Source organism: Dendronephthya gigantea, unplaced genomic scaffold, assembly GCF_004324835.1.
Source record: "Dendronephthya gigantea isolate DGI-Jeju-01 unplaced genomic scaffold, DenGig_1.0 000026F, whole genome shotgun sequence".
Classification (NCBI taxonomy): domain Eukaryota; kingdom Metazoa; phylum Cnidaria; class Anthozoa; order Malacalcyonacea; family Nephtheidae; genus Dendronephthya; species Dendronephthya gigantea.
Genome location: NW_021163036.1, coordinates 360175 through 385043, shown reverse-complemented (window position 1 = coordinate 385043; position 24869 = coordinate 360175). Strand labels below are relative to the sequence as shown.

The 24869-nt window shown below is 38.3% G+C and overlaps 1 protein-coding gene across 1 annotated transcript in view; it reads right to left on the bottom strand.

Moving 5' to 3' along the window:
* The window catches only part of LOC114523090 (protein NLRC5-like), an 81846-nt gene that overhangs the window by 18451 nt on the left and 38526 nt on the right, over positions 1–24869 (bottom strand). The window contains exons 3-5 of the mRNA XM_028543922.1: positions 13242–13492; positions 12349–12956; positions 176–617 (exon numbers count right to left, since the gene is read on the bottom strand). Coding sequence (XP_028399723.1) covers positions 176–617; positions 12349–12956; positions 13242–13492 — 1301 coding nt within the window. The remainder of the gene's footprint in view (positions 1–175; positions 618–12348; positions 12957–13241; positions 13493–24869) is intronic.

Below are 24869 nucleotides of genomic sequence, written 5' to 3'. Positions count from 1 at the left end.
TGCAAGGTTTGTAGTATAGTTACGGGTGTATTATATATAATTCCATAATGGTGTAGATAATTTTTCATTAATTGATTTTTGGTTTTGTAAAAGTTGTCAGAAAATGTTGCTGTTAAAACAGAACAAAAATGTGTTGTTCGTAGGTTCTTTACATAAATGATGCAATTTGTTTTACCTGCACGTTTGAATTGATAACACCACTGGATGGAGATTCTGCATTTTGTTCATGTTGCATTATTGCATCCAACAAGGTATTTAAACCGGGAGATTGCGCTGATCGTAGTGGAGGGAGAGTGGACGAAGTTAAGGATGAAGGCACGGTTGATGTAGACATCAAGACAGGATTCTGTGAAGCAAGGACCATAGCTTCACCCAGCGCCCTCCACTGTGAATCAAGATCATTGTCAGCAACGGTTTGGTTAAAAGGCTGTGTGCCTGGCATAGATTGCAAAAAATGTACGTCATGAACTCCAGCTGATCTTGAAAACTGCCCTTGCGGTGTCATTGACCCAGAACCAAGTGATTCTAACTGGCCCAGATTTACAAAATTACCAGGATTTTGAATTGCTGGGATTGCCGTATTTCCAGTAATGAAAGCAGTTGATATTGGTAACTGTCTTTGGGCAACGTTAGCAACATTATTAGAATCTTGAGCTTGCTGACTTGGCCCGGTCATAGAAATAGCAGGTGGCGATAAAAATTGGTTTTGTGATGCAATATTAACAGAATTTTGAAAAAATGGTGTTAATGTGACGGAAGAAACCGTAAGTGGTGTTTGTAACGGCCTCTGTACCAGAATGGCACCTTGATTATGCGGTGTAGGTGCAAGATCAACCTGCGGAACAATCGACATGGATAATGGTCTTCGTTTTAACTGGTCACTGTTGACGGGTTGGTTTGATTCGGACTGCGAGATATTTGATGTTGGAAAATGATTTTGGGAACTTGGAAGTCCAGGTGTTGTGGGAGAAACAACAGATAATGGTGGACCAAGCGTTGTGACGTTCATCGAACTGTTGTTATCCAGTGGCGTTAGAGTTGACGAAGTAATGGTGGACGAAGATAATTGGCTTTGTGTTGATGTGCTGCCAGATTGGCTTGAATCGGTTTGACCTGTTGGCATGGTAACAGCTGCGGTAACGAGGTCACCTGTGGTGAGGGTTGAAGCAGGTTTTGGTAAGATTGGTACATAAAATTGCTGGCAACCACCAACCATACCACGCAGTCTTTTTTCGCGAGAAATTCCATGGGTACAAGGAGATATCTAGTACATGAAAAATAATTTTTGAATGTGTGGATACAGGGCCAAAATCAGATATCAATTATCAACCTCTCATTTATCACATCAAGCGTTTAAAGTTGTTTTTTTATTTAAAACGCAATGTTTCTAGCATGGTCACCAGTGACAGTTTAAAATGAATAATATGTTTCACATCAATTGAAATGCACAACACTGAGAACTCTCAGCAACAGATATACGAATTTCATCTGTATTTTCAAACTTAACTACCGTATTAACAGCAGTACTACCTCGTTCTCAGCAATAATTCTCATATAAAGCCTTCCTTGTCCACGTTCACTGTTGTAAACATTTTCTGGAGTGTAGCATCTGAAACAGCACAATCCTGGATTCAGTTCTTCCAATGTGTTGGTTTTGTTCGCTTTCATGAACACAAAAAAAGCATTTTCCAATTTCGGATAAATTTCAATCAATTTCTGTTTGAACTGTTCATTTGTCAAGTCCAGCGTAAATTCCACCTTGTCATCTTTTATACAATGTTCTATATATTAAAATTAACGGATTAAGAAGTCATTATAAGTAATCTTGTTTTCATTCGTATATCTTTGGTTTAACGATATAATGTTAAGAGTATAAGTTTTTAGAGTATGTTAAGAGTATAAGTAATATATTTTCAAAATTTCAAAAAACCTTTTGGAGGTGGTCCATATCCTCTTTGCATCAAGGCTTCTATCCCAGTCTTTGAACAAGTGTCTTTGGTCACTTTAGTGATCACGGTGTCTGGATCAAGTAGAAATAACCTGACAGAAAGTTTGTTTGCAGGTCGTCCTCTCTTTTTTGTGTTTGGTTCACGATAATTATTGTTGGCCATATTTGTTTTGAGTAATATTGCTCTTGAGAAAATAAATTATATTCTCCAACAGTTGCTAAATAACCTTAAGAAACAATTGAATTTTTTAGCCTCGTTTCGGAAGAAAAATGAAATAGCAGCGATCTCAAAATATTTACTGGATAAATCCCTGTCATTTCCCCCCTTCTATTTCAACGTATCAACATTAATAATTGTTCTAATTTTTATATGTGAAAAAGACTGATTTCGCTGCACAATCCCCGTTTTCAGTTCGTAGAAAGATCTGAAGTATACTTCGCCCTTTTATTTTGAAATAGAATAAATAATTTCTGCTTGTCTACTCAATAGACCTTTTCGGTCAGTTACGTCACAACATTATCGTTTTAAATTTAGAACCATCTTAAATCAGATGGATTTCACGTTTTACGCTCACCGATTTCACGTTTTACTCTCACTTCACTAAAAAACCTATTTGTGAAATAGTTTTCTTCCAAATAAGGCCGACTCTTAACCGCCAGAGCCTCTCGTCAGGCACCTCAGATGCGAGCACTCGGTTACTCGCAAGTGTCCGCGGAAGCTGGAGCCCACCCCCCATCTCTTGATGCTCCTAAGCCCTTGTACACGTAGCATTCAAATTCGTCTAAACAGACGAACTATGCAGATAAGTCGCGTTGACGGATGATCCGTCTGTTTTTCCGTGTTTACACACAGACGAACTAAAAGCCGTGCTGACGAACTATCTCTCGCTTGCCCAAGTTCGTCCAGACGGACGATCCGTTTTAGTCAGTCTAGTGTACAGGGTCGTTAATGTCCGAAAGTCGGAACAGACGACAGGGAATCGGCACCCCTTGACAAAATATGAAAGATGGACGTCTTTCTAAACGCAAAATGGCTATTCGTTACTGCATATGCAAATTTGAATAATTTCGCTACAACGCCATGATGGCTGATGTAAACATGTATTTGATTTTAACAAGCTTCACAGCAACCCCAGATGTTCAGACGGTCGGATTTGATTCTTCAATTGATAATGAAACTTTGTTGTCAAAGCTCAACTGAACAGGCTCAAGTCTCAGCTCAAGAGTAAGAACCGTCGTCTCAAATGCCGTGGACGAGTTGTTGACGTTGTCGTTGTGTTGCATTGTAGTGTCGCTAGGCACCCGACATTGCCTTGGTCGTGAATCATAATTCTAGCGAGTTCTTACACACAAATTCAAAAATAAATTTAATATTCAATTTAAATAGGATTCAGCAATAAAAATGAAGTATGCCACAAATGTTGTGACAGGAGAAATAACAAGTTGAAATACAAAGAATTGCTCGAGGACGATTAACGTCGCAGCTTCGGGTAGTATGAATTAACAAATTACATGTTCAAGAATATATATGTATAAACACACTTGGAAAGTATAACAAGAATAGCAAATATCAATACGATGATCTTTAACCTTTTTCAACGGTAAGAAACTTACCTTGCGGCTTTCATCTCAAAAATATTTCACGGGGAAAGAGATTTATCAGAGTATCCTTGCACATACAGCGAGGAACAGCCAATATTATATTGAAATTCAAAGTTTAATATGTGTGATGTGAATATTTTATAAACATTCCATTTATTGACCAATCATCGCTTTCTACAGCTTTTACAACCCTTATTGCCTCCTGCGGCAATTATTATGGGTCAAATTAAAATACCGTCGCGAAGAAACAAAGACAGTAATATAAGAATGTCGATTAGGCAATCGATTATTTTTGATGAAACTAGCTATAATAGGCGAGGTTCTTTAGCAATATAGTTTGTCCAAATCTACAAGCAACGGTAAATTTTTGTCTTTCGCCTTTAAAGCCCTGTTAAGCCCGGTTTCCGTGTAGTCGTAATTGTCGTGAACTAAACCTTTTCACCGATGAGAAATAGTACAGATGTAAATTTGTCTTCATTTTTTTGTACGCAAATCGGTGATTGTTGCATGACTGCGTACACATAGAAATATTCTTTCACATCAGCCACCTTGACATGTTTACGACACTCACGACTAAATGGAAACACAGTTAATAGAATATACATGGGGTTTGGAGACTAAATAAAAGTACAATACAACTATGAACTATGTTATTGTTCAAGTTTATGCAAAAATGGTTCCTTTCTCGTCACATGTCTATTGTATTTTAGCCAAACGTACCAATGGCATTCGTCTTGCTAAGCTCCTCAACCTTGACTTGAAAAATATGTTAATTATAAGATTGTTATTGGTTTATCTGTGCAAAATACAATAGACATGTGATGAGAAAGGAACAATTTTTTGCATAAATCTACCTCAACATAGTTAATTTGTTGTATAACAATACAAAACATTAAAAAACAGAGCACCTCACGAGGAAAGACAGGGTCGTAATTACATCCTCTAGTGTTCAGTGCAAGAACGCGTGCAAGATTATTTTTATTTCTGATTTCCACCCGAATAAGTTGACAGTGCGCCTCAACTTGATCTATCTTCTCTATTGCTTCCAGATTCATTCACACAAGAATTTTACAGATCTTCGCGACAATCAATCTGAATGTGCTTGCTATGTTGCATGTTTTCTTTTGAAATGAGAACAGTCAAGCTGAACTAATTTATTTATTCTGTTAAAATTCAAAAGAAAATATGCAAATATTTCGCTAGCGAACTCTTTTTGCAAGGGGAAATCCACCCTTGTGCTTTTGAAGAAAGGTTTTTTAATTAAGACCAGTTCACAAGGGCGATTTGGAATATTAAGGAACTCTTGCAAAGTGTGATGGTAGCACCAGAGTCAAGCTTAGCAGTTGAGAACTGCATTTGAGAACTGCAAGTTCTCAGGACGTGAAAGGTTTTTATTTTGAGACACTTCTCATGTGTCTCAGAAGTGGCTTGATATAAATTTTCTTAAGTGCCTAATTTGTGCTCCGAATATGCTCGGCAGGCTTAGTTCAACGTTCAGTGCTTCGATCCCATCTTCAAATGTGCATGGACACGTCTCACTAACGAAAATTGAAACATCGTGCACCTTTGTCCCCACCTCTGCCGTTCACGATGTACACAATTAATTTTCTACTAAAAATATAATAAAGTAAAATACTTTACATAGGAAATGATGGTCAGGAAAGAGCAATTACACGTCGTTTGCACATCTATTGATATATATGACCATGGTAAAAGTATTTCCAACTTAACATTTTAACTCTACATGCATAATAATGAACTATATATTGATTTTGCTGAAATCAATGTCAACGACTCGTACGTCTAACTTAATACACATCAATTTATGTTTATAACACAACAATTTTGGATTATCCAAACGTTAGCTTATAATATTATAAAATAATGGCTATACATGTCAAAAATTTGTAAAAACTTATTATACCGACCTGAATGTTTTGAACGCAATGACGACTTTAAACGACATTGGAAAGAGGTCGATAGCCGTTGCAATTGACAAGTAAATTTGAAAGTTTTACAAAGAAAGGTTTGAATTTTTTTTGAAATACTATGTTTTGGAAATATTTTGGGAATCTTGGAAATGATGTTAGTAAAAAACGTGGAAACTCTGAAATATTTTCATGATATCAATTACAGTACTGTCCAGAAATAACCTAACACTGCGGTAGCGGTTCGGTTGCGGTCGGCCGATAAAACCCCAGACGACCGCAAGGGAAAAAATACCTTCGCAGTGGCCGTTCGCTTCCGAACGAAATGTTATGAACAGCTGAGAACGACAACACAATAACCAAATAGAAAAGATCTGAAGAAATGTCTGTCAGACCGAGTAAGGCCGAGGTTTAACCTCCGTCTCATCGCGGTTCGACCTCGGTTCAACCGTGATCAGTCCGAGGGTTGACCTAGGTTAACCGCGGTTTTCGTCAGGTTATTTCTGGACAGTACTGTACATAGGGTGTAAATGATTCAAAATCCTGAAATGTACTTTTTCTCACTTTCAAAATATTCTATGTTTGTTAAGAATATGTATATTTCGAGTTGTTTTTACAAACAGAAGAAACTAGTGTCGCCATTGGTGTAGCCTACGATAGGATAGATGAAGGAATTGAGGAAGGTATAAGATATAATTACTGACAAACAGCACCAACAATGTACGAAGTGTATCTTATAGTCTGTTACGTCACAGTTTCTATGAAATATAAGCTCTCTAATATCAGGAATGATCAAACTTTTCTACCGAACGCAGGACGACATTATTCAGCAAGTTTTTATTACAACGACATTCCGTCGAATTTTAATGAAGAAATGAATATTTGAAACTGCACGATTTTTCTAAGAACACGACCACCATTTTTCACAATAACTAAATTATTTTTTTAGTTTATGACTGTCGTCCCACATTCGTATATTAACTTCAGTAAAAGATCCCTCTTGTCTAACTAAGGTTGCGGTGAATATTTGTAGAAAGTCAACTATTAAATTACGATAACGAGTTATTAATAGTTAACACTTTCTTTATTATACGACAAACATGAGTTGAATGGCGCACTGAAATACCGGAATTATTTCACAAAGCCCACAGGGGCTTAATTTTTATTGCCTTTCGAGCCTTACAATCACAAAAACGTTAAAATTCAAGCATTTGTTGCACAAAAAGTAAGATTGTAAAAGAAATTAAGGACGAGGGGCATTCTGAATGCGAATTTCATAATTCGGAAATTGAAAATGAAGAATGTGAAACTACTTTATCATTTTCACGCAGTTCAGAGCGACGCAGGGCGGATTTAGTGTAAGTGAAAATAAATTACAACAGCTCACTTTTAGGAATATATTAAGATTCTAAAATATCATAAAGATGATTTCATTGGTGGATATTATAGTTCTAAAATATTCTTTGGAAACTCCTGACCAATAGCATCGTTATTCAGGTAGCAATTTTGAATTTCAAATTACGCTTCAATAATTCATTTCCACTTACGACAACACGAAGGCCATTGACAATATTCGTTGAAACAAATCATGTCATATAATAAAAACGTAGCTACTAACATCGACCGCACAAGCTGTACTGAAAAATATCAAACACGAAACTATGAAACCTTGCTCGGTTCTTCATATTTTCCATGCAGTACAGTGAAAAAGGTCGTAGCCATGCACGGTCGTTGTTAGCAATCGTATTTCATATCTTATATTGCATTTTATGATCATTATACAAACAATCCGAACTTTTAACTCGTCTTAATTAGCATTTTAACTTCTGTATTTCCTGTGCTCCACTATCAGTTATCATCTTAACTGCATAATTGTTATTATTATGTCATTACCATAGGAAGTTATGATACAAGTTAAATAAATCACTCAGTATTTTGTTAAAAATTCAGCAGTGACTCTAAATGACATTAAAAGCTCTTATTTGAAAGGTTTCTAACCTCAGAACTCAGATACAATGTTATTTGCAATTACTGTTTTTAATATTTAATATATTTTAAAGAAAATGGTTTGTAATGATTTACGTTGAAATATGAAACAAATTTCCATTGCTGCGTCAAGCTAATGAAACTGTTTTCATACAACTGATTGCTGTTCATGCAATCAAGTTTTAAAATAGCCAGAAATACAAATTCGGAAGTGTTCTTTCAATGAACAGTTGAAAGAAATAAAACTTTCTACAGGATACAAAACACTTTACCGTTATATAAATGCAATGTATAAATGCGTGCGTGTTCTGCGTGAAACGTTTCTCAGTCAACGACTGCAGATTACAATATTGTCACTCGACTTCTGTTGAATTCTTAACTAGTGTTTGAGACAACGAAAAAGTCAACAACAATTGATTATTACTGGTAAGTGTTGCAGTGTTTGAAAATATTGTCATTTATTGTCAGGGTTTCATTTTTCACGAGTTATTTAGGCGTTTCTACTAAATGGTGCTTGAGATAGATGTTTCAGAACCTTTATCACTATCTGAATGACTGCGCCATAGTGGAATGAAATAGCAAAAAGCCTCCCACAAATTTTTGCACGTGTCTAGTCTCACCTGATAATAAACCAAGGAACTACGCGCCGTAGTGCTTCCTTGAGTTTTTCACGTTGCGTAAGATCTTCGCATGCAAAACGTGGTAGCGTAAAACGTCTTAAGTTGTATAAATTTGGCAGCACAACAGTTAAACTTTCTGCACCGGCCTGGGTAATTGAAGAACCACGTAAATCAAGTTTTTTCAAAAAAATCAACGATCCTATTGCAGTGATTAATTGTTGCTCTTCTTTGACTTCGGTAAAGGTTTTAAAGTTTTTCAACGACAGCTTTTCCAAAAATTTCATTGCTGTCAACCCCTCAGCTAGAGCGTCTATCACAATTGGTTGGGTAGCACCAGGAAAATAATCGTAGCCTAAAGAAAGTTTCCTTAGGGATCTCAATTTAACTAATGTTGGAAACAGCTGCTCTGCACTGTCATCAAGAAACTCAATTCTCAACTTAATCTTCTCTAATAACTGCAGTGACGATAAGCAATTAACAAAACCTTTTATGTAATGTAGAGTCAACTCTTTTAAATGTCTTAATTTTCCTAAATATTGAATTTGCTGCTGTTGCACCGCTACACTTGATATATAACACAAATATATTTCTAGCTTTTCCAACAAGTAGAATGATCGCGAGCTATTATATAAAGTTTCTTCATTTACACTATAATTGTTTAAATGAAGTTTCCTTAAATATTTAAAATCCCCCAGTGAGAGTGACAATGTCTCTTCGATTTCTTCCGGATCGAAGACTAGCGTCTCCAACAACCTCAGTGACGGTAAGACCTCAACTAAAACGTCTCTGGTGGCCTGGCGAAAATAACCGTAATACATAAAAAGATGTTTTAAAAATTTTAATTTTACTAAAGAATGAATAATTTGTTCTTCATCTTCACTATGACTAAACTTGAGAAATAAACGCTCCAACAACGGCAGTGACGTTAAGAGCTCATCTATGGCTTTTCCATTAATACCAGTTAATCTAAGTTCCCTTAAACTTTTCAACTTTTTTAACGCGGTTATGAACAGTATTTCACTTGTACTACAACGAAACTCATCCTCGTAACACCTGAGATCAAACACTAGTTTTTCCAATAACTGCAGTGTTGATAACGCCTGAGCTAAAGCATTCAAAATACTTCTAGCATTTTCGCAATGGCAAGCATTAAAATGAAGCTCGAGATCTCGCAAATATATCAATCTCCCTAATGCTAGAAACAATTTTTCGATCCCGTGATTAAGACATATTTCACTAAATTTATATTCCAACACAAACTTTTCTAGCAACGGTAGTGATGGTAACACTTTACCTAAATCGTTTAAATGCTCTGGGTTTTCCTTAACTTTTAAACTAAGTTCCTTTAAATATCTAATTTTCCTCAACCCAGAACACAGTTGTTTTGTATCTTCAACATCTTCAAAACAAATACGTGGCCAAGGTTGTGTTTTCCGTTTTCCGAATTTTTTAGTCCAATGAAGATTGAGAATTCTTGAGGATTTCAACCAAATTAAGGCGTCAATCAATTTTTTTTGGTCGATGTTGTCATTAATACACATTCCAACCAAAACTAGCTCTTCCAAGGACAAAAGAGATGAATGCATGTCAACTAATGCATCTACATCAGGTAATTTTATGCCACTGAGGTCAATAATTCTAACATTGGGTAAACTCTTTATAGCACTAAAGATTTTTTCAATGTTCCAGTCTGCAACTGTGCGAGCTAAAGATATCTCTTCCAACATCGAAAAAGACGACAACAATGCGGCTAGTGCCTCGACATCACACGCTCTTAATCTCATGTCAATAAGGTGAAGTTTTCTCAGATTCTTAAGTGATGACATTTTAACAAAGAGCTTTTCGCTATGAATTACATTACTAATAATAAGCTCTTCCAACGACGGAGGAATTAACAGAGAGTTATCAAAGGCATTTGCATCAACCTGATTGCCAGACAAATTCAAGTATCTCAACTCTTTTAGCGAAGCAAAACTTTTCAACAACACATTTGTATCACTTCCCGTCATGGACGATCGACTCAGGTCTAACCCTTCCAACAAGAGAAATCTCTTCAACAAGTTCGCAAGTGTTCTTGCCCCATCTGAATCAATAGCATTCATGCTTAAATCAAGATATTTAAGATATCTTAAGGATGCGAGTGAGTTTGAGATTTTCCAGAAATCTGAACCATACATATGTGTGTTACTTAGCCTTAATTCCTGGAGATTTTTGAACGAAGACAAGATCTCTTGCAAAAGATCTGAAGCTCCTTCAGGATTGTTGCTTAAATTCAACTTTTTTAACTGCGTTAAGTTTGATAATGGTGATTGGAGTTGACGAAAATCGTCCAACACAAGATTATTGGACGATAAATTGAGTTCTTCTAGTTCTTGCACCAAAGAAAGTAGGAACGCCAAACCATCCACACCAACACATACATCAGTATTAGCTAAACTTAACACCTTCAAATGCTTAATTCTTGGACCTAATGCACACAAGAACCAAAATGAGTTGCCAATGTGATTGGAATCTAAGTTAAGTTTCGTCAGATTTGACTTAATTAAAAAACAAAATTGCCGGATGTCATCGGGTGTCATGTAATTGAAAGATAACGATATTGTTTTCATGTTAATTGGCAGCTTGTTGAGTTGTGTGTTGAAATTAGGCAAAGGAAAAAATCTAATGTGGTTGTCAGAGAGGTTTATTTCTTCGAGTGATTGCAGCTTACAGATCTCAATGATGCATGTGTTTCCCTGGAGTGCGCTGTGCGATAAATCTAAAGAAATAATGTTATCAAACTGTCCGTGTATCTCGAATACGCTTAGGTTATTTTTAGATAAGTTTAAATTTTTAAGACTTGTCATGCATTTTAATGATTCCATCAGACTGGAATTTTCATGTTTAGTTAAGAAATTATCAGTTAAAATCAAACTTGTTAAATCATTACATTTGATAAGTACGTTAATAAAACTATAGAAATTATTCTCCTCAAATTTGGTACGAGATAAATCTAATTCCTGTAAATTATTCTCGCTACGAAAGCATCTGACTAGCGCAAAAATATCCTCGTCATCTAAGGTATTATTAATAATACGAAGGATCTTTAGACAAGAGGGCAAAGAATAAACACTCAGAACTTTGTATACCTCACACCTGGAGTGAATTTCTATCGTGTGAATTTCAAGTGTGGATTCTTTCAATCTCTTCAAGAGGAGATCATCATCCAGAACTGCCAACGATATCGTGAGTTTCTTAGTTGATTCAACATTTTCAAGAAACTTCTGAATTCGTACTATAAACAAAACGTGTTTGTATGAGGAATATTTAGATATTTTGACAGTTTGTGCAAAAATATCTCTGAAAGTAAGGTTGACTCACATTCGTTTGCTTCTGGTTGGTTGACGTGTCCCTGAAAAGAATGGTAATAAATGTACAGGTATAAGGAACAGTATCAAGTACTAAACCATGCTAGGAGATATCATGCCAATGTACCGTTTTAATAATGCGTTGACGCACATTAAATGTTTCTTAATAATAGCGTTTTTTAATAATACCGTTTTAATAATAATTACTTTAATTACTTTAATTTTAGGTCTGCTTTCCACTGTCGCGTACACGGACGTAAAAAATTTAAATGAATTGAATGATAGTTATGATATCAACGATTGAATAGATGTATAGAGTTGGCATGTTTTTTTTTGGTATAAAATTAATTATACAACATCTTAATTAGAAGGTTTTAACCTTTACGCGCGTGTACATACGTGGAAAAAACGCGAGACGAACCTTGACTTATTCGTTCCAAGTCTATTTAAAAAGCATCATCATTACGTATAACTCAGCTATATGATGATATAAAAATATTCATACCTGCACGTTTGAACTATTAACACTACTGAATGGGGATTTCGCATTTTGTTCTTGCTGCATCGCTGCATCCACCAATATATCTAAATCGCGAGATTCCAATGATATGAGTGGAGGGAGAGCAGACGAAGTTAAGACAGGATTCTGTGAAGCAAGGAGCATTGCTTCCCCAGGCGTTCTCCATGGTGAATAGAGATCTTGCTCAAGAACGGTTTGGTTAAAAGAATTTGTGCCTGGCATAGCTTGCAAAAAATTTACTTTATGAACTCCAGTTGATCTTGAAAACTGCCCTTGCGGTGTCATTGACCCAGAACCAAGTGTTTCTAACTGGCCCGGATTTACAAAATTACCAGGATTTTGAATTGCTGGTATTGCCGTATTTCCAGTAATGAAAGCAGTTGATATTGGTAACTGCCTTTGGGCTAAAACATTAGAATCTTGAGCTGGCTGACTTGGCCCGGAAATAACAGACGGCGATAAAAATTGGCTTTGTGATGCAATATTAACAGAATTTTGCAGGAATGGTGTTAATGTGACGGAAGAAACTGTAAGTGGTGTTTGTAACGGCCTCTGCACCAGAATGCCACCTTGATTTTGCGGTGTAGGTGCAAGACCAACCTGCGGAACAATCGACATGGATATTGGCCTTCGAGTTAACTGGTCACTGTTGACGGGCTGTGAGATATTTGATGTTGATAAAAGAGTTTGGGAACTTGGAAGACCAGGTGTTGTGGGAGAAACAACAGATAATGGTGGACCATGCGTTGTAAAATCAACCGAACCGTCAGCAAGTGGCGTTATTGAAGTAATGGTGGACGAAGATAATTGGCTTTGTGTTGATGTGCTGCCAGATTGGCTTGATTCGGTTAGACCATTGTTTGGCGTAACAGCTGAGGTAACGACGTCACCTGTGGTGAGGGTTGATGCAGGTTTTGGTAAGATTGGTACAAAAAATTGCTGGCCACCACCAACCATACCACGCAGTTTTTTTGTGCGAGGTATTCCATGCGTACAAGGAGATATCTAAAACATGAAAAATTTAGAATTTTTGAATGTGTTGATACAAGGCCGAAACCAGATATCAACTATCAACTATATCCTCCCATTTATCACATCAAGCGTTTAAAGTTGTTTTTTATGTAACACGCAATGTTTCTAGCATGATCACCAGCGACAGTTTAACGTGAATAGTATATTCCATATCAACTGAAAGATACAAAACTGAGAAGTTGAGATATTTGAATTTCGAATTCCTTTGTATTTTCAAACTTAATTACTGTATGTAAAACAAATAGTCAACAGTAATACCTCGTTCTCAGCAATAATTCTCATATAAAGCCTTCCTTGTCCACGTTCACTGTTGTAAACATTTTCTGGAGTGTAGCATCTGAAACAGCACAATCCTGGATTCAGTTCTTCCAATGTGTTGGTTTTGTTCGCTTTCATGAACACAAAAAAGGCATTTTCCAATTTGGGATAAATTTGAATCAATTTCTGTTTGAACTGTTCATTTGTCAAGTCCAGCGTAAATTCCACCTTGTCATCTTTTACACAATGTTCTATATTCAAAACGAGATCAAGGTATAGATCAATTGATTAGAATGAACCAGGTTGTCTATACATGTATAGTTCACGCCTAAAAGTTTCCAATCGCTTTAAAACATATACATATACTCAAAATAAGTCAAGATACAAAATATTCAAGATACGCGAAGTCACGAACAATTCTAATAATATTGCTAAATCAAATCTTGAATCTCAATTAAAAAAACAGTCTTTATGTAATATTCTGTAGGAATCCAATGAATAACATAATATCCTGCACCTTTTGAAGGTGGTCCATATCCTCTTTGCATCAAGGCTTCTATCCCAGACTTTGAACAAGTGTCTTTTGTGACTTTAGTGATCACGGTGTCTGGATCAAGCAGAAATAACCTGACAGAAAGTTTGTTTGCAGGTCGTCCTCTTTTTTTTGTGTTTGGTTCACGATAATTATTGTTGGTCATAATTTTTTTTTGATGAACTTATACGTGAGAAGAGAACATCTATTCTTTAACGGTTGTGAAACAGCCTTAAGAAGAAATAAAACTATCGATTATAAAAACTATAGGCTTGAAGCCACTTTATAGTGGATATAAAAAGCAGAACGATACAGTTGCAGTATTTCATGCAAAAATTCCAACCCTCAGAAATAAATTTAAATCGTGAAGTGCAAACCATCGAGCTTTAAGAATAGCACAATCGTGTGGTGAAAAATTCCCAAGCTCGAAGTCATCTCGGAAAGAGAAAAGACGATAAAACGAAATTCAATAAACGATTTTTTGCAAAAATTCTCTGGTATGCGTCACTACAGAAGTGCGCTTTCACGAAAATCTGCTGCCGTGGCATCGTTTCGCGTTCCTGGGTAAATACCGAACTAATTATGGTAGGATTATATTTCGGGACAGACATCCTGTTGCTCATACAGTATACATGCACGATTTACTTGCGATGTTTTATATGCAGCCGTTTATTTTTACCCTCTTTCACTTTTTCGAGGCCCAAAGGAAGTTGTTGTGTCGTTTACAAGGAATAAGATATACGAAATTCAGAACGCGCGCGGAGTGAATTATACAGTTTCAAAACAGGAATAAAAATTATAGACTTTTTTTGGTAGGGAAGGTCAAAGCCGTAAGTAAAACAAATCAAAACTGGGTTTCTGAAACTAGCGGCTGTTTTCATGTCACGTCCGCATCGTAGATTCAATGCAGCCTCGTATCCAGTGCGATATGTTTGCCGATGATGACTCAAATAGGAACTGCATGCAGGTAGCTGGAGACATAAAATCAATTACAGAAAGCCTAAACACTGACCTGGCCAATATTTCAGACTGGATGTCAGCCAACAAATTAAAACACCCCTATTAAGCGACCACTAAATCACTGGGTCTGATGCTCGATCAGACTCTGACTTGGCATTCTCAAGTAGAACTCATTACGAAGAAAGTGAACAGGAGTTTTTATGTTCTGAGACGACTTCGAGAGTTCTCAGACTCCAACCACACTTTGACTATTGCTCACAAATATGGGGATGCCTTGGAATTACGTTGCAAAATAAACTGCAACGCTTACAAAACAGGGCAGTCCGTATCATTACAAAGCGTGGTTATGACTATAGGTCTGTAGACATACTTTAATGAACTTAAAATACCAAATTTATAACCAATTATGCACTACAATGTATCAGGTAAAAAATAGCTTAGTTCCTGACTATCTCATTGACCTTTTTACGAAAACAAACGCGGTGCATGACTATCAAACTAGACAGGCTGAGCATAATCTTTTACCACCTAAGCCAAATACAAATTTTGGTAAAAAATCTTTTTCGTACAGAGGTGCAGTGGCTTGGAACAATTTAACATCCAATCAAAAAAGTAATATGTGTAATTGTAATAATCAACTTAATAATTCGTAATATGTCTTAGTGTGATAATTGTAATTTTCATTTCCTACTATGTTCTATTATTTAATTCTTGTATATAACTTAATCCTATTTTTTATCTATAGACGTAAATGCACGGCCTACTGGAAGATCACTTTTCACTCTTGCAAATATTTTTTTTTTCTTAAACCATTGTGAAATACCTAGTACTTTGGGTAAATAATTTAATAATAATAAAATAATGATAAACATAAAGGCTGCATTCAGCGTTAATTAATATAAAGATCTGTGCCTAAGATGTGCGAGCGCGCATGGGTGTTTGGGGAGGTTTTCCCGTCGTACCTCCCCAAGCACCGTTGCGCGCTCGCACACCTTAGCCACAGATCTCTATATTACACTGAATGTAGCCTTTATGTTTTCCAATAAAGTGCCTGGGTACGAGGCTGGATTTAATGCATCTTCAACCCACTAATCTGTTTTGCTGCATAACGTGCGCCATCATGAATTACTTCAACACATTTTTGTTTTCATGAAGCCACACCGCCCACACAAAATCTACAGTCTCCACAACATTCACTGTCTTGACAGTGGCGTAATGGTAATAAGGTATTGAATCAGATCCTATTCTATAAGATATTGAATCAGATCCTATTCTATAAGGTATTGGATCAGAATCGATGAAACTTTGCAATAACACTCGATTGATAGCGCTCTGAGTCCGATATAATCGTCGAATCCTGAGCTGTGCAGACTATCACTAACACAACCACGCAAGCCAGGCTTTTCTACCTACGCTTCTCACTAACATTTCGACATCAATGATAATTTTGACAACTTCCATGGCGAAAATCCAATATTGAATTCGATCAGATTTGCGGGTTTATATTACGCTCGAGAAAACGAATTGTTTGTTGTTTAAATTGTCGTGACAGTCGGGCGATATACATTTCTCATATTACAAGTCCAAGCGGAATATATATATGTATAAATGCAGTTTGGTAGCAGGAGAGGAAACTAGAAATCTAGCGATGTAGTATTGATACAAAGAATCTTGTATAAAATTTCATATTCCTTACGGTAAAGAACATACCTTGCGACTTTCACTGTGAAATGTTAAAATATCTCACAACGACGACACATCAGGTTTCTCGAGCTTGGCACAGCCACGAAGTGTAATTTGAAGCAACCCACTTCCCAAAATATGATCATACTGGGGGGCTGTAGCATCTGTGATTGGTTACATTCGGTTCCGTGTGTCAACCCCAAAAATACGCTTACTAAGCGTTATATAATACTATAGAGCTTTAGGCTTAGTGTTATTTCTGTCAATTTATGACATAACTCATAAACAAATCAGTTTCAAACAGCACTGATATTCACAACCTGGGGTACACAATCACATTTGAATCTGTTACATAACATGTATGTTACAGTATATGATTTAATCTGGAATAGTCTTTTTAAAAATATTCAGACAATGAAAAACTGCTTTTTCCTTATTCGAAATATAAATATTAAAACCCAACATAGTGCTTTCAGTAAAGCCATAAAAGACAATTAAACCATTTGAGAATAATAAGAATATATTTGGTAGTAACGTTTCGTCTTAACTTAAGACATCTTCAAACTAAATGACACATTACATGACAATTTGAATATGTAGACCAGTAAAATACTTACAAGGTATCAATTTACAAAAGGTGATAACAACGAAAAAGTGACCAAAGTGAGGACAAACAGTACATGAGAGGACAGGGGACAGAGACGTCACGACGACAATTAGACAATACGAAGTAAGGACTAAAATAAATTGCCTTGAACATTAAGAGAAGGCTTACGTTTGGTGATGGGGAAACTCTCATGTATCATTAGCTCATAAGAGTCAGATGAGGAAGAGAGGATTCTAAATTCGTCAAAGCTAGCCGAGTGTCCGCAAGCCTTTAAGTGCGAATGTATACTGGACATAACAGGGCTTGAGGTCTGTTTACCAGTGATAGATGATATTCCCAAGTGCTCTGATATTCTGGTATGTAGATGACGCGTGGTTTCACCCACGTACGACGCGGAACAGCATCTGGAATATCGGGTCAGAACGTAGAACACGGAATCGTATAATTTGTGGTTTTATATTGATGTAATTATTCGATCTAACAAATAATGATTAACAACTAGATTAGTAAATATAAGTTTAGGTTACATTGGGTTTAAATCATTCTATCTTTGTCGCATTCTATGTTAATATTATAAATGTCTTTACTTACTTCTTGCCGGGTCTACGCGTTCTACATAATCTTTAAATAATCACACATAAATCACATTAAACAGGTTAGCAAACAGAATAAAAGTCCTTTTCACGCAAACGTGCTCTCGTATCTCTCCCTAAATCAGTTCAGTGTTCCCTGGTTCATATTACCTATACCATCTCGTGCAATTAATCAATTAATGTCAATCAAAGTTAATTATTAAGTTCGTACTTAGTCCCTCATCGAAACATCCTCCAGCCCCGCCAAAGGAGAATGCTTTGTCCTCATTCTTCGTCTCCTTCTGCTGGATGGATAACTGCGATCTTTTGCACCGGTCTCGAATACACTCCTGTCGCTGTTCTTACCTTCACGTTTCTCACCTTCTTGTCCTTTCCTGGAAATACTTCAATCACGCGTCCAATTTTCCATTTTCCTCGTACTGCTGCTCCATCTTGCATCATTACAATATCGTCGATTCGTACGTTCCGTTTTTCTTTCTTGGGACCAACAGTGGGAACACGTCTCTTGTCCAGCGTCTCCAAAACGAATCTACGATTCTTTGGATGAATTCCACTCTCTTTCTCGGATTCTTCGTTTCTTGGAAAGGGCCTTGCGGAACCTCAGGGGACGCTCTTCCAAGCAACATATCATTCGGGCACAGATAAACGCCGTCGTCTGGATCGTTCGGTGGTCTTCCGATGGGTCGCTGATTTACCAAATTCGCTACTTCGAGTAAGCATGTGTACAGTTCGAACGGGGTTAATACATGTTCACCGATAGCTTTCTTAAGTGCCAATTTACAACTTTTCACTAACGCTTCCGCCGTTCCATTTTGGTGGGGTGCTGCCGGGGTGATAAATTTCCACTGTACACCTTTATCAACACAATACTCTTTTAATAATTTCTTGTCAGCTCCTTGAATCATATTCTTTAGGTCGGTCAACGCTCCGACAAACTGCGTACCATTATCGCTGAGGATCATTGCAGGATATCCTCGGATAGAAAAGAATCGTCGAAGTGTTTGAATGAACTCCATGGCAGAACAATCAGTCGCGATCTCCAAGTGCACCGCTCTCGTATTTAGGCACGTAAAGATAACGCCATAATGCTTTGTTGTCTTGTTACGACTAACTTTGACTGTTAACGGACCGAAGTAATCACAGGACACGTAGTGGAATGGAGGAGAATGAGGTGCTACGCGAAACGGTGGTAGATCTGCCATCAACTGATTTTCAACTTGTGGGTTTGCTTCTTTACAAACGACGCAATTAGACTTGATTGTCTTCGCCAGGTCGTGTACTTTGAGTATCCAGTATCGTCTTCTTGTCTTTGCAGATGTGGTCGCAACACCGGAGTGTCCCATTCGGTGAGCCCTTTCGGTTATCAATCGTGAAACTGTATGGTCATAAGGGAGCAACGCCGGGTGTCGTGTCTCGTATGAAACTAGTGCATTGTCGATGCGACCACCTACTCTGATTACACCTTCTTCATCTTCAAAGGGAGAAAGTGTTCGGAAATCATTTCTTTTCAGGCGATTCTTTAGACACTTCTGAGCTTCCTTAATCCAGACGGTTTGACTTCTCTCGAGATCTTTCGGGTTTAGTGCCTCTTCATTTACCGAATCCTCCTTGCTAGGTCGTCCTATCTTCGCCAGGAACGCATTCTTGAATTTCAGTACCCAGGCTGTGACACGAACGAGTCTCGTCCAATTCGAATAATCTTTACACTCGATTACCTTTCCTATCTGGGCCACTTCATTTGTTACCACATTAACGGCTTTCCTCTTTATGCACTCGCGCTCTACTTCAGTGGGATCAGGTTGTTTGCCTTCGTTCGGCCATTCTTCCTTTGGTCGACGCAGGAATTCCGGACCGTTCAACCAACGTCCCGACAAATCAGGAACAGATAATCCACGGGATACATCATCGGCAGCGTTCTGTTCAGTTGGGATGTGCTTCCATTGGGCCGGTTTGACGTTGCTTCGAATTTCTCCAACTCGACTTGCTACAAATGGTTTTAGACGCTTTCCATTATTTTTAATCCAGGCCAAGACGATTGCGCTATCTGTAAATAAAATACTTTCTTGGAGCTCGATCCGAATTTCTCGCTCGATCGCTTTGCACAACCTGCTTGCCAACACAGCTGCTTGGAGCTCTAAACGTGGGATAGTTAACTCTTTTAACGGGGCAACTCGTGATTTGGCCGCAACAAATCTAACTTTGATATCTCCTGTGGAATTTTCACTTCTCAGATATGCACATGTCCCAAATGCACCTCGCGATGCATCGGCAAATACACATAACGTTGGCGGCTCGACCACTTTCCCTGGACAAATACATCTCTCAAACGATACGTCATTCAGCTGCTCCATCTCTTTGAAGTACGATGACCATTTCTCTTGAATGCTTGGAGGCAGCTCGTCATCCCAGTCTACTCCTTCTTCCCATAATTCTTGGAGGCTGATCTTTGCTCTAACGAGGAAGGGCGAGGCAAAACCGATGGGATCGTAAATTCTAGCAACCTGACTTAAAATCTTACGCTTGGTGAGATCGGTTGTGCAGAATTTCACAGCCTCGATTTCAAATTTGTATTTCAGGACATCTTTCAACCTATCCCACGATACACCAAGTACTTTTGCTTCTGGTTTACATTTTGGCACTTTGATTTCACTTGCTTCCGTGTCACGGTCATCTAAATCCGTATTCGATTGCCATCCTTTCACTTTGAATCCGCCCCTCTCAAGGATGCTGTCAATATCACCTGTAAGTTTCTTGGCTTCTTCTTTCGTGTTAACTGAGTCAAGAATGTCATCCATATAGGTGTTGACTTTGATGGTACGTGCTGCTTCCGGGTTAATACTCTTTCCTTCCTCGGCTGTCTTTTGCAGCGCGACTTGAGCCATGGCTGGTGCAGGCTTGTCACCAAACGTTAATACATTCATTGCATAAGTGTCAGGCGGTCTGTCCGTTTCTAAATTTCTCCACAGGAATCTGTGTACGCGTCTGTCTTCCAACGGGATGAGCACTCGTTGATACATTTTCGATATATCAGCAGCTACAGCGACCTCATTTTCTCTGAAGCGCAGAATGACACCGAATAAATCATTCAACAGATCGGGTCCCTTTCGCCAGTAGTCGTTGAGTACGTGACCTTGATAGGAAGATGACGAATTGAAGACTATACGAACTGGTGTGCTTGTACTATCGGGCCTGAGAACGGCATGGTGTGAAACATAGTGAACTGGTCCTTTGTAGTCTTCAATCTCTTTCTTGGTTAACTTACTAGCAAAGTTCATTTCTTCCATCTCGATCATTTTCTGGTTGTAAGTGGCAGCTTCTTTGGGGTTCTTCAATAGTCTGCGTTCTGTCGATTCCAGACGTTTAACGGCTTGTTCTTTATTATCCGGTAGTTCTTTGGGATCCCTTTTCCATGGGTATGGAATCATCCATTGGTTCTCAACTTTCCTGGCCGACTCTTCAATCATTCTCTTCTCTTCTCGATCTAACTGATTCAACTTGTTTGCATCACAAACGCAGGGATCGACTTGTACACCCATCGCTTCAGATGTCCAAAAATCCGACAGATCCACTGGGTTGGCATATTTAACATGGAGAACAGAGGTTGTCACTTTATTCAGGTCTTGGGGTGGCGATCCAAAAATCACCCAACCCAGCGGAGATTTCCGAGCAATCAAACGTTCAACTTGTTTGGTCGGGCCGGTATGCATGTATGCGTGGTCGATTCCAATTAAAAGATCAACATGCCCTCTGCCACGCCTGACTTTCTTCTTCTCCAAGTTGAACTGCTCTGCTAGCTCGCTTGATCGAACACCTTTAATTTCTTTGCTGATGCAGGGGATTCCGATAGCTCGAATCACATACTTTTTTGAATCTTCAATTCCAGTAACGCCCACTTTATATATCTTTGTATGAACCTCTTCCTCTTCACCTCCAACTTTCACAATATTCACGGTTATATCTTGTCCACTCAAACGTAGATTATCCGCAGTCTCTCTTCTGATTAGACTAATTTGTGCTCCAGAATCCAACAAGACGTTTCCGGGCTTATACACTCCGCCACATCCGCTGAGCTTTGCATTGATCACTGGCAACATCGACTCGTTTTGGTCCGACAGGGAAGCAACACCGATATTTGCCGGGTTGGACTTGTGTAACAATGGGTGATGAGTCGACGAGCATTGATTTCCGTTTACAAGTTCTGTACATTGCTTTCTTCTCGTGCAATTCGCTTGTCGATGGTCTCGTCCTGCCTTCTTTAAGCAGCTGAAGCACAGATGATTGGTTTTAGCTGTATTTATCCGCTCGTCGACGCTCATTGCCGCAAATTTCTCGCATTGATCTGGCCAGTGGCTTGAGTTCTTACAGAGCCAGCACTTGTATCGAGTTTTACTGTTGGCATCAACCTCTCCGCCCGCATAGCCGATTGCTCGACGATGAGGTAAACTACTTCGTACTGGGGCCGTGGCACGCATTCGCGATTTCATCTCGACTGTCATCCAGTTTATTAAGTTGGCCAATGTTGCAGGTTTTGTTTCTCGTTCAAGCTCTCGTGACCACACTTTACGGTCATTGGAACACATTTTTTGCTCAATAATCGAAAGCATGTGACTGTTATCCATATCAGAGGGGATTCCCACTTCCTTCAACGTATTGTAACACCGTCTAACTAGATGAACTAGGTCACAGAACCGTGCGTCTTCGCCCTCACTTAGCGCTTTGAATTTTACTATGTCTTGTGTTATGGTATCCGACACAAACCGGGGGTCCCCATATATAGAATCCAGGTATTCCCATGCAGCATCGTAATCCGATCCAATTCCCTTTATTAGTTCGAGTGGCTTTTCCTTTAAACAAGTTCTTAACAGTGTGATAGCATCTCGTTTCGTATATCGGGATTCAATGGCATGTTTGAAATCTGCGCGAAATATCATGTACTCACGAACATCACCCGAAAACTTCGGTAATTTTGGCTTTTCCATTTGGAAACTACATTTCGTATTGCTATTAGAAACAGTTCCGGTTTCATTTGTTATTTCGGGTTGCACGGTGTTACTGTTTTGTGTCGATTCTGGCAGTTGTTGACATGTATTTCCTCAGAAGTATTGACAGGATTTGCTTGCGAGGTGCCTATCACATTGCTGCTGTCATTACCTACACTTGGCTGGTTTGTATCATGATTTGTAGGGGTCGAATTACTTGGACTGTCTGGGTTTGGCATTCCTAACATTCCTGACGCATTTTGCTCGTTTTCTTCTACTATACTCTCGCTGTTCTTGCTAGCATCCCTTTTTATATAGCACTTAGTTTTAATGTCAAGTCTAAGAAAGTCATTTTGACAGTTTTCTAGCCACTGTTCTTCGGTTTCGAAGTCTTTATCTTCGACTATTAAGTTTGCGTATTCTTCATGTTTCGAGACTACATTGTCAAATGCCTGCTTCACTTTAGTAAGGTACTCTCTTACCTCCTCTGCTGGTCTGTCATTTTCTTGTAGGAGCACCAATGCTTTACTCAGTCTCGTCAACGAAGCTTTCGCCGCTCGCCGTTGTATCTTTGCCGTTTTCAGCGCCTCGTCACTCATAATATAACATACAGGAATTCCACGCGCAAATTTGTTCTTCAGAAATCGAATGTTGTGGAATATCGGGTCAGAACATAGAACACGGAATCGTATAATTTGTGGTTTTATATTGATGTAATTATTCGATCTAACAAATAATGATTAACAACTAGATTAGTATTCTATCTTTGTCGCATTCTATGTTAATATTATAAATGTCTTTACTTACTTCTTGCCGGGTCTACGCGTTCTACATAATCTTTAAATAATCACACATAAATCACATTAAACAGGTTAGCAAACAGAATAAAAGTCCTTTTCACGCAAACGTGCTCTCGTATCTCTCCCTAAATCAGTTCAGTGTTCCCTGGTTCATATTACCTATACCATCTCGTGCAATTAATCAATTAATGTCAATCAAAGTTAATTATTAAGTTCGTACTTAGTCCCTCATCGAAACAGCATCGACACTTAAATGGATAAACTACACCAGATTTCAGGTACTTAGGGACTTTATCTTTGAAAGGAAAGAGTGAAGAAAGCCTTCTAGTGGAACGAAAAACAAATCTAACATTCAAATGCGGAAAAGCGGCGCTATGAAGACGGTTGATTTGAGTGCGAATCTGAATAGAGTGTAACCCAGTAAAAGGAAGACAAAATAGATGATTTTCTTAGGTGCTGTTAGGATAGGCGGTTTTGGAACAAACGTATTATCGACAGTCGAATAAATGCGAAGGAAACCCGTTGACTTGGAATAACTTCCTAACAATTTCGAGTTGGACGTGAGGGTTTTCATAGCTCGAGCAGAGATTGAAAATGCGATGGAATAAACATGATATTAAGCAGCGTTTATAACTGAGTGGTATAAAGCTATGGAAATTCGTGAAAAGACCAGTAAACGTAGGTTTACGATACACCGAAGTTGTAAACTTCCCGTTAGAGCGTAATATCTCAACATCAAGAAAAGATAATCAAGGAAGTGAGGTACGTGATCCAGAGATCGGAAGAGAAGGAAGCAATCATCTACATAGCGTCGATAGAGTACTTGTTTGAATAAGGAAGGATTGTTTTGGAGCCATATTTGCTCATGAAAAGACATGAAAATGTTCGCAAAAAGTGGACCTAAGGGGCTGCCCATTGCCACGCCATCCACTTGTTGGTATAGACGACCATTGAATATGAAATGGCAGTTCTTAACAGATAGGGACAAAAGTTTTTTAAATTCAGCATGGTCAAGGCCTTGAAAGAACTGGTACTGGGAAAAAAGGTTATTGCAAATTATAGTAATTGTTTCATCAACAGCAGGGGCGGATCCAGAGCAAAAATTGACTATATCATAGACACCTTGAGCACCGAAGGTGCAAACCGAGCGCCGAAGGCGCGAGCCACCTAGGGGGGTCCGGAGGCATGCCCCCCCCCGGGAAAATTTGAGAAAAAGAACCTCAAAAAGCGCAGTTTGCCGCAATCTGGGCGTCGAATGTTAATAAATGAACATCAAAATGACCAACCCTCCTCCTTTCTCATCCGGGCATGGGACCAGCAATGCCGGAGTTAAGGATCTGCTTCTCGCCATGAAACAGCACCACGACGCAAAGTCTTATATTTATATTAATTGCTGTTCTTTAAAATCTTGAAAAGGAAGGGAAAATGTTCAGATGTACTCTCCATGAAACAGCACCACGATGCAAAGTCCTAT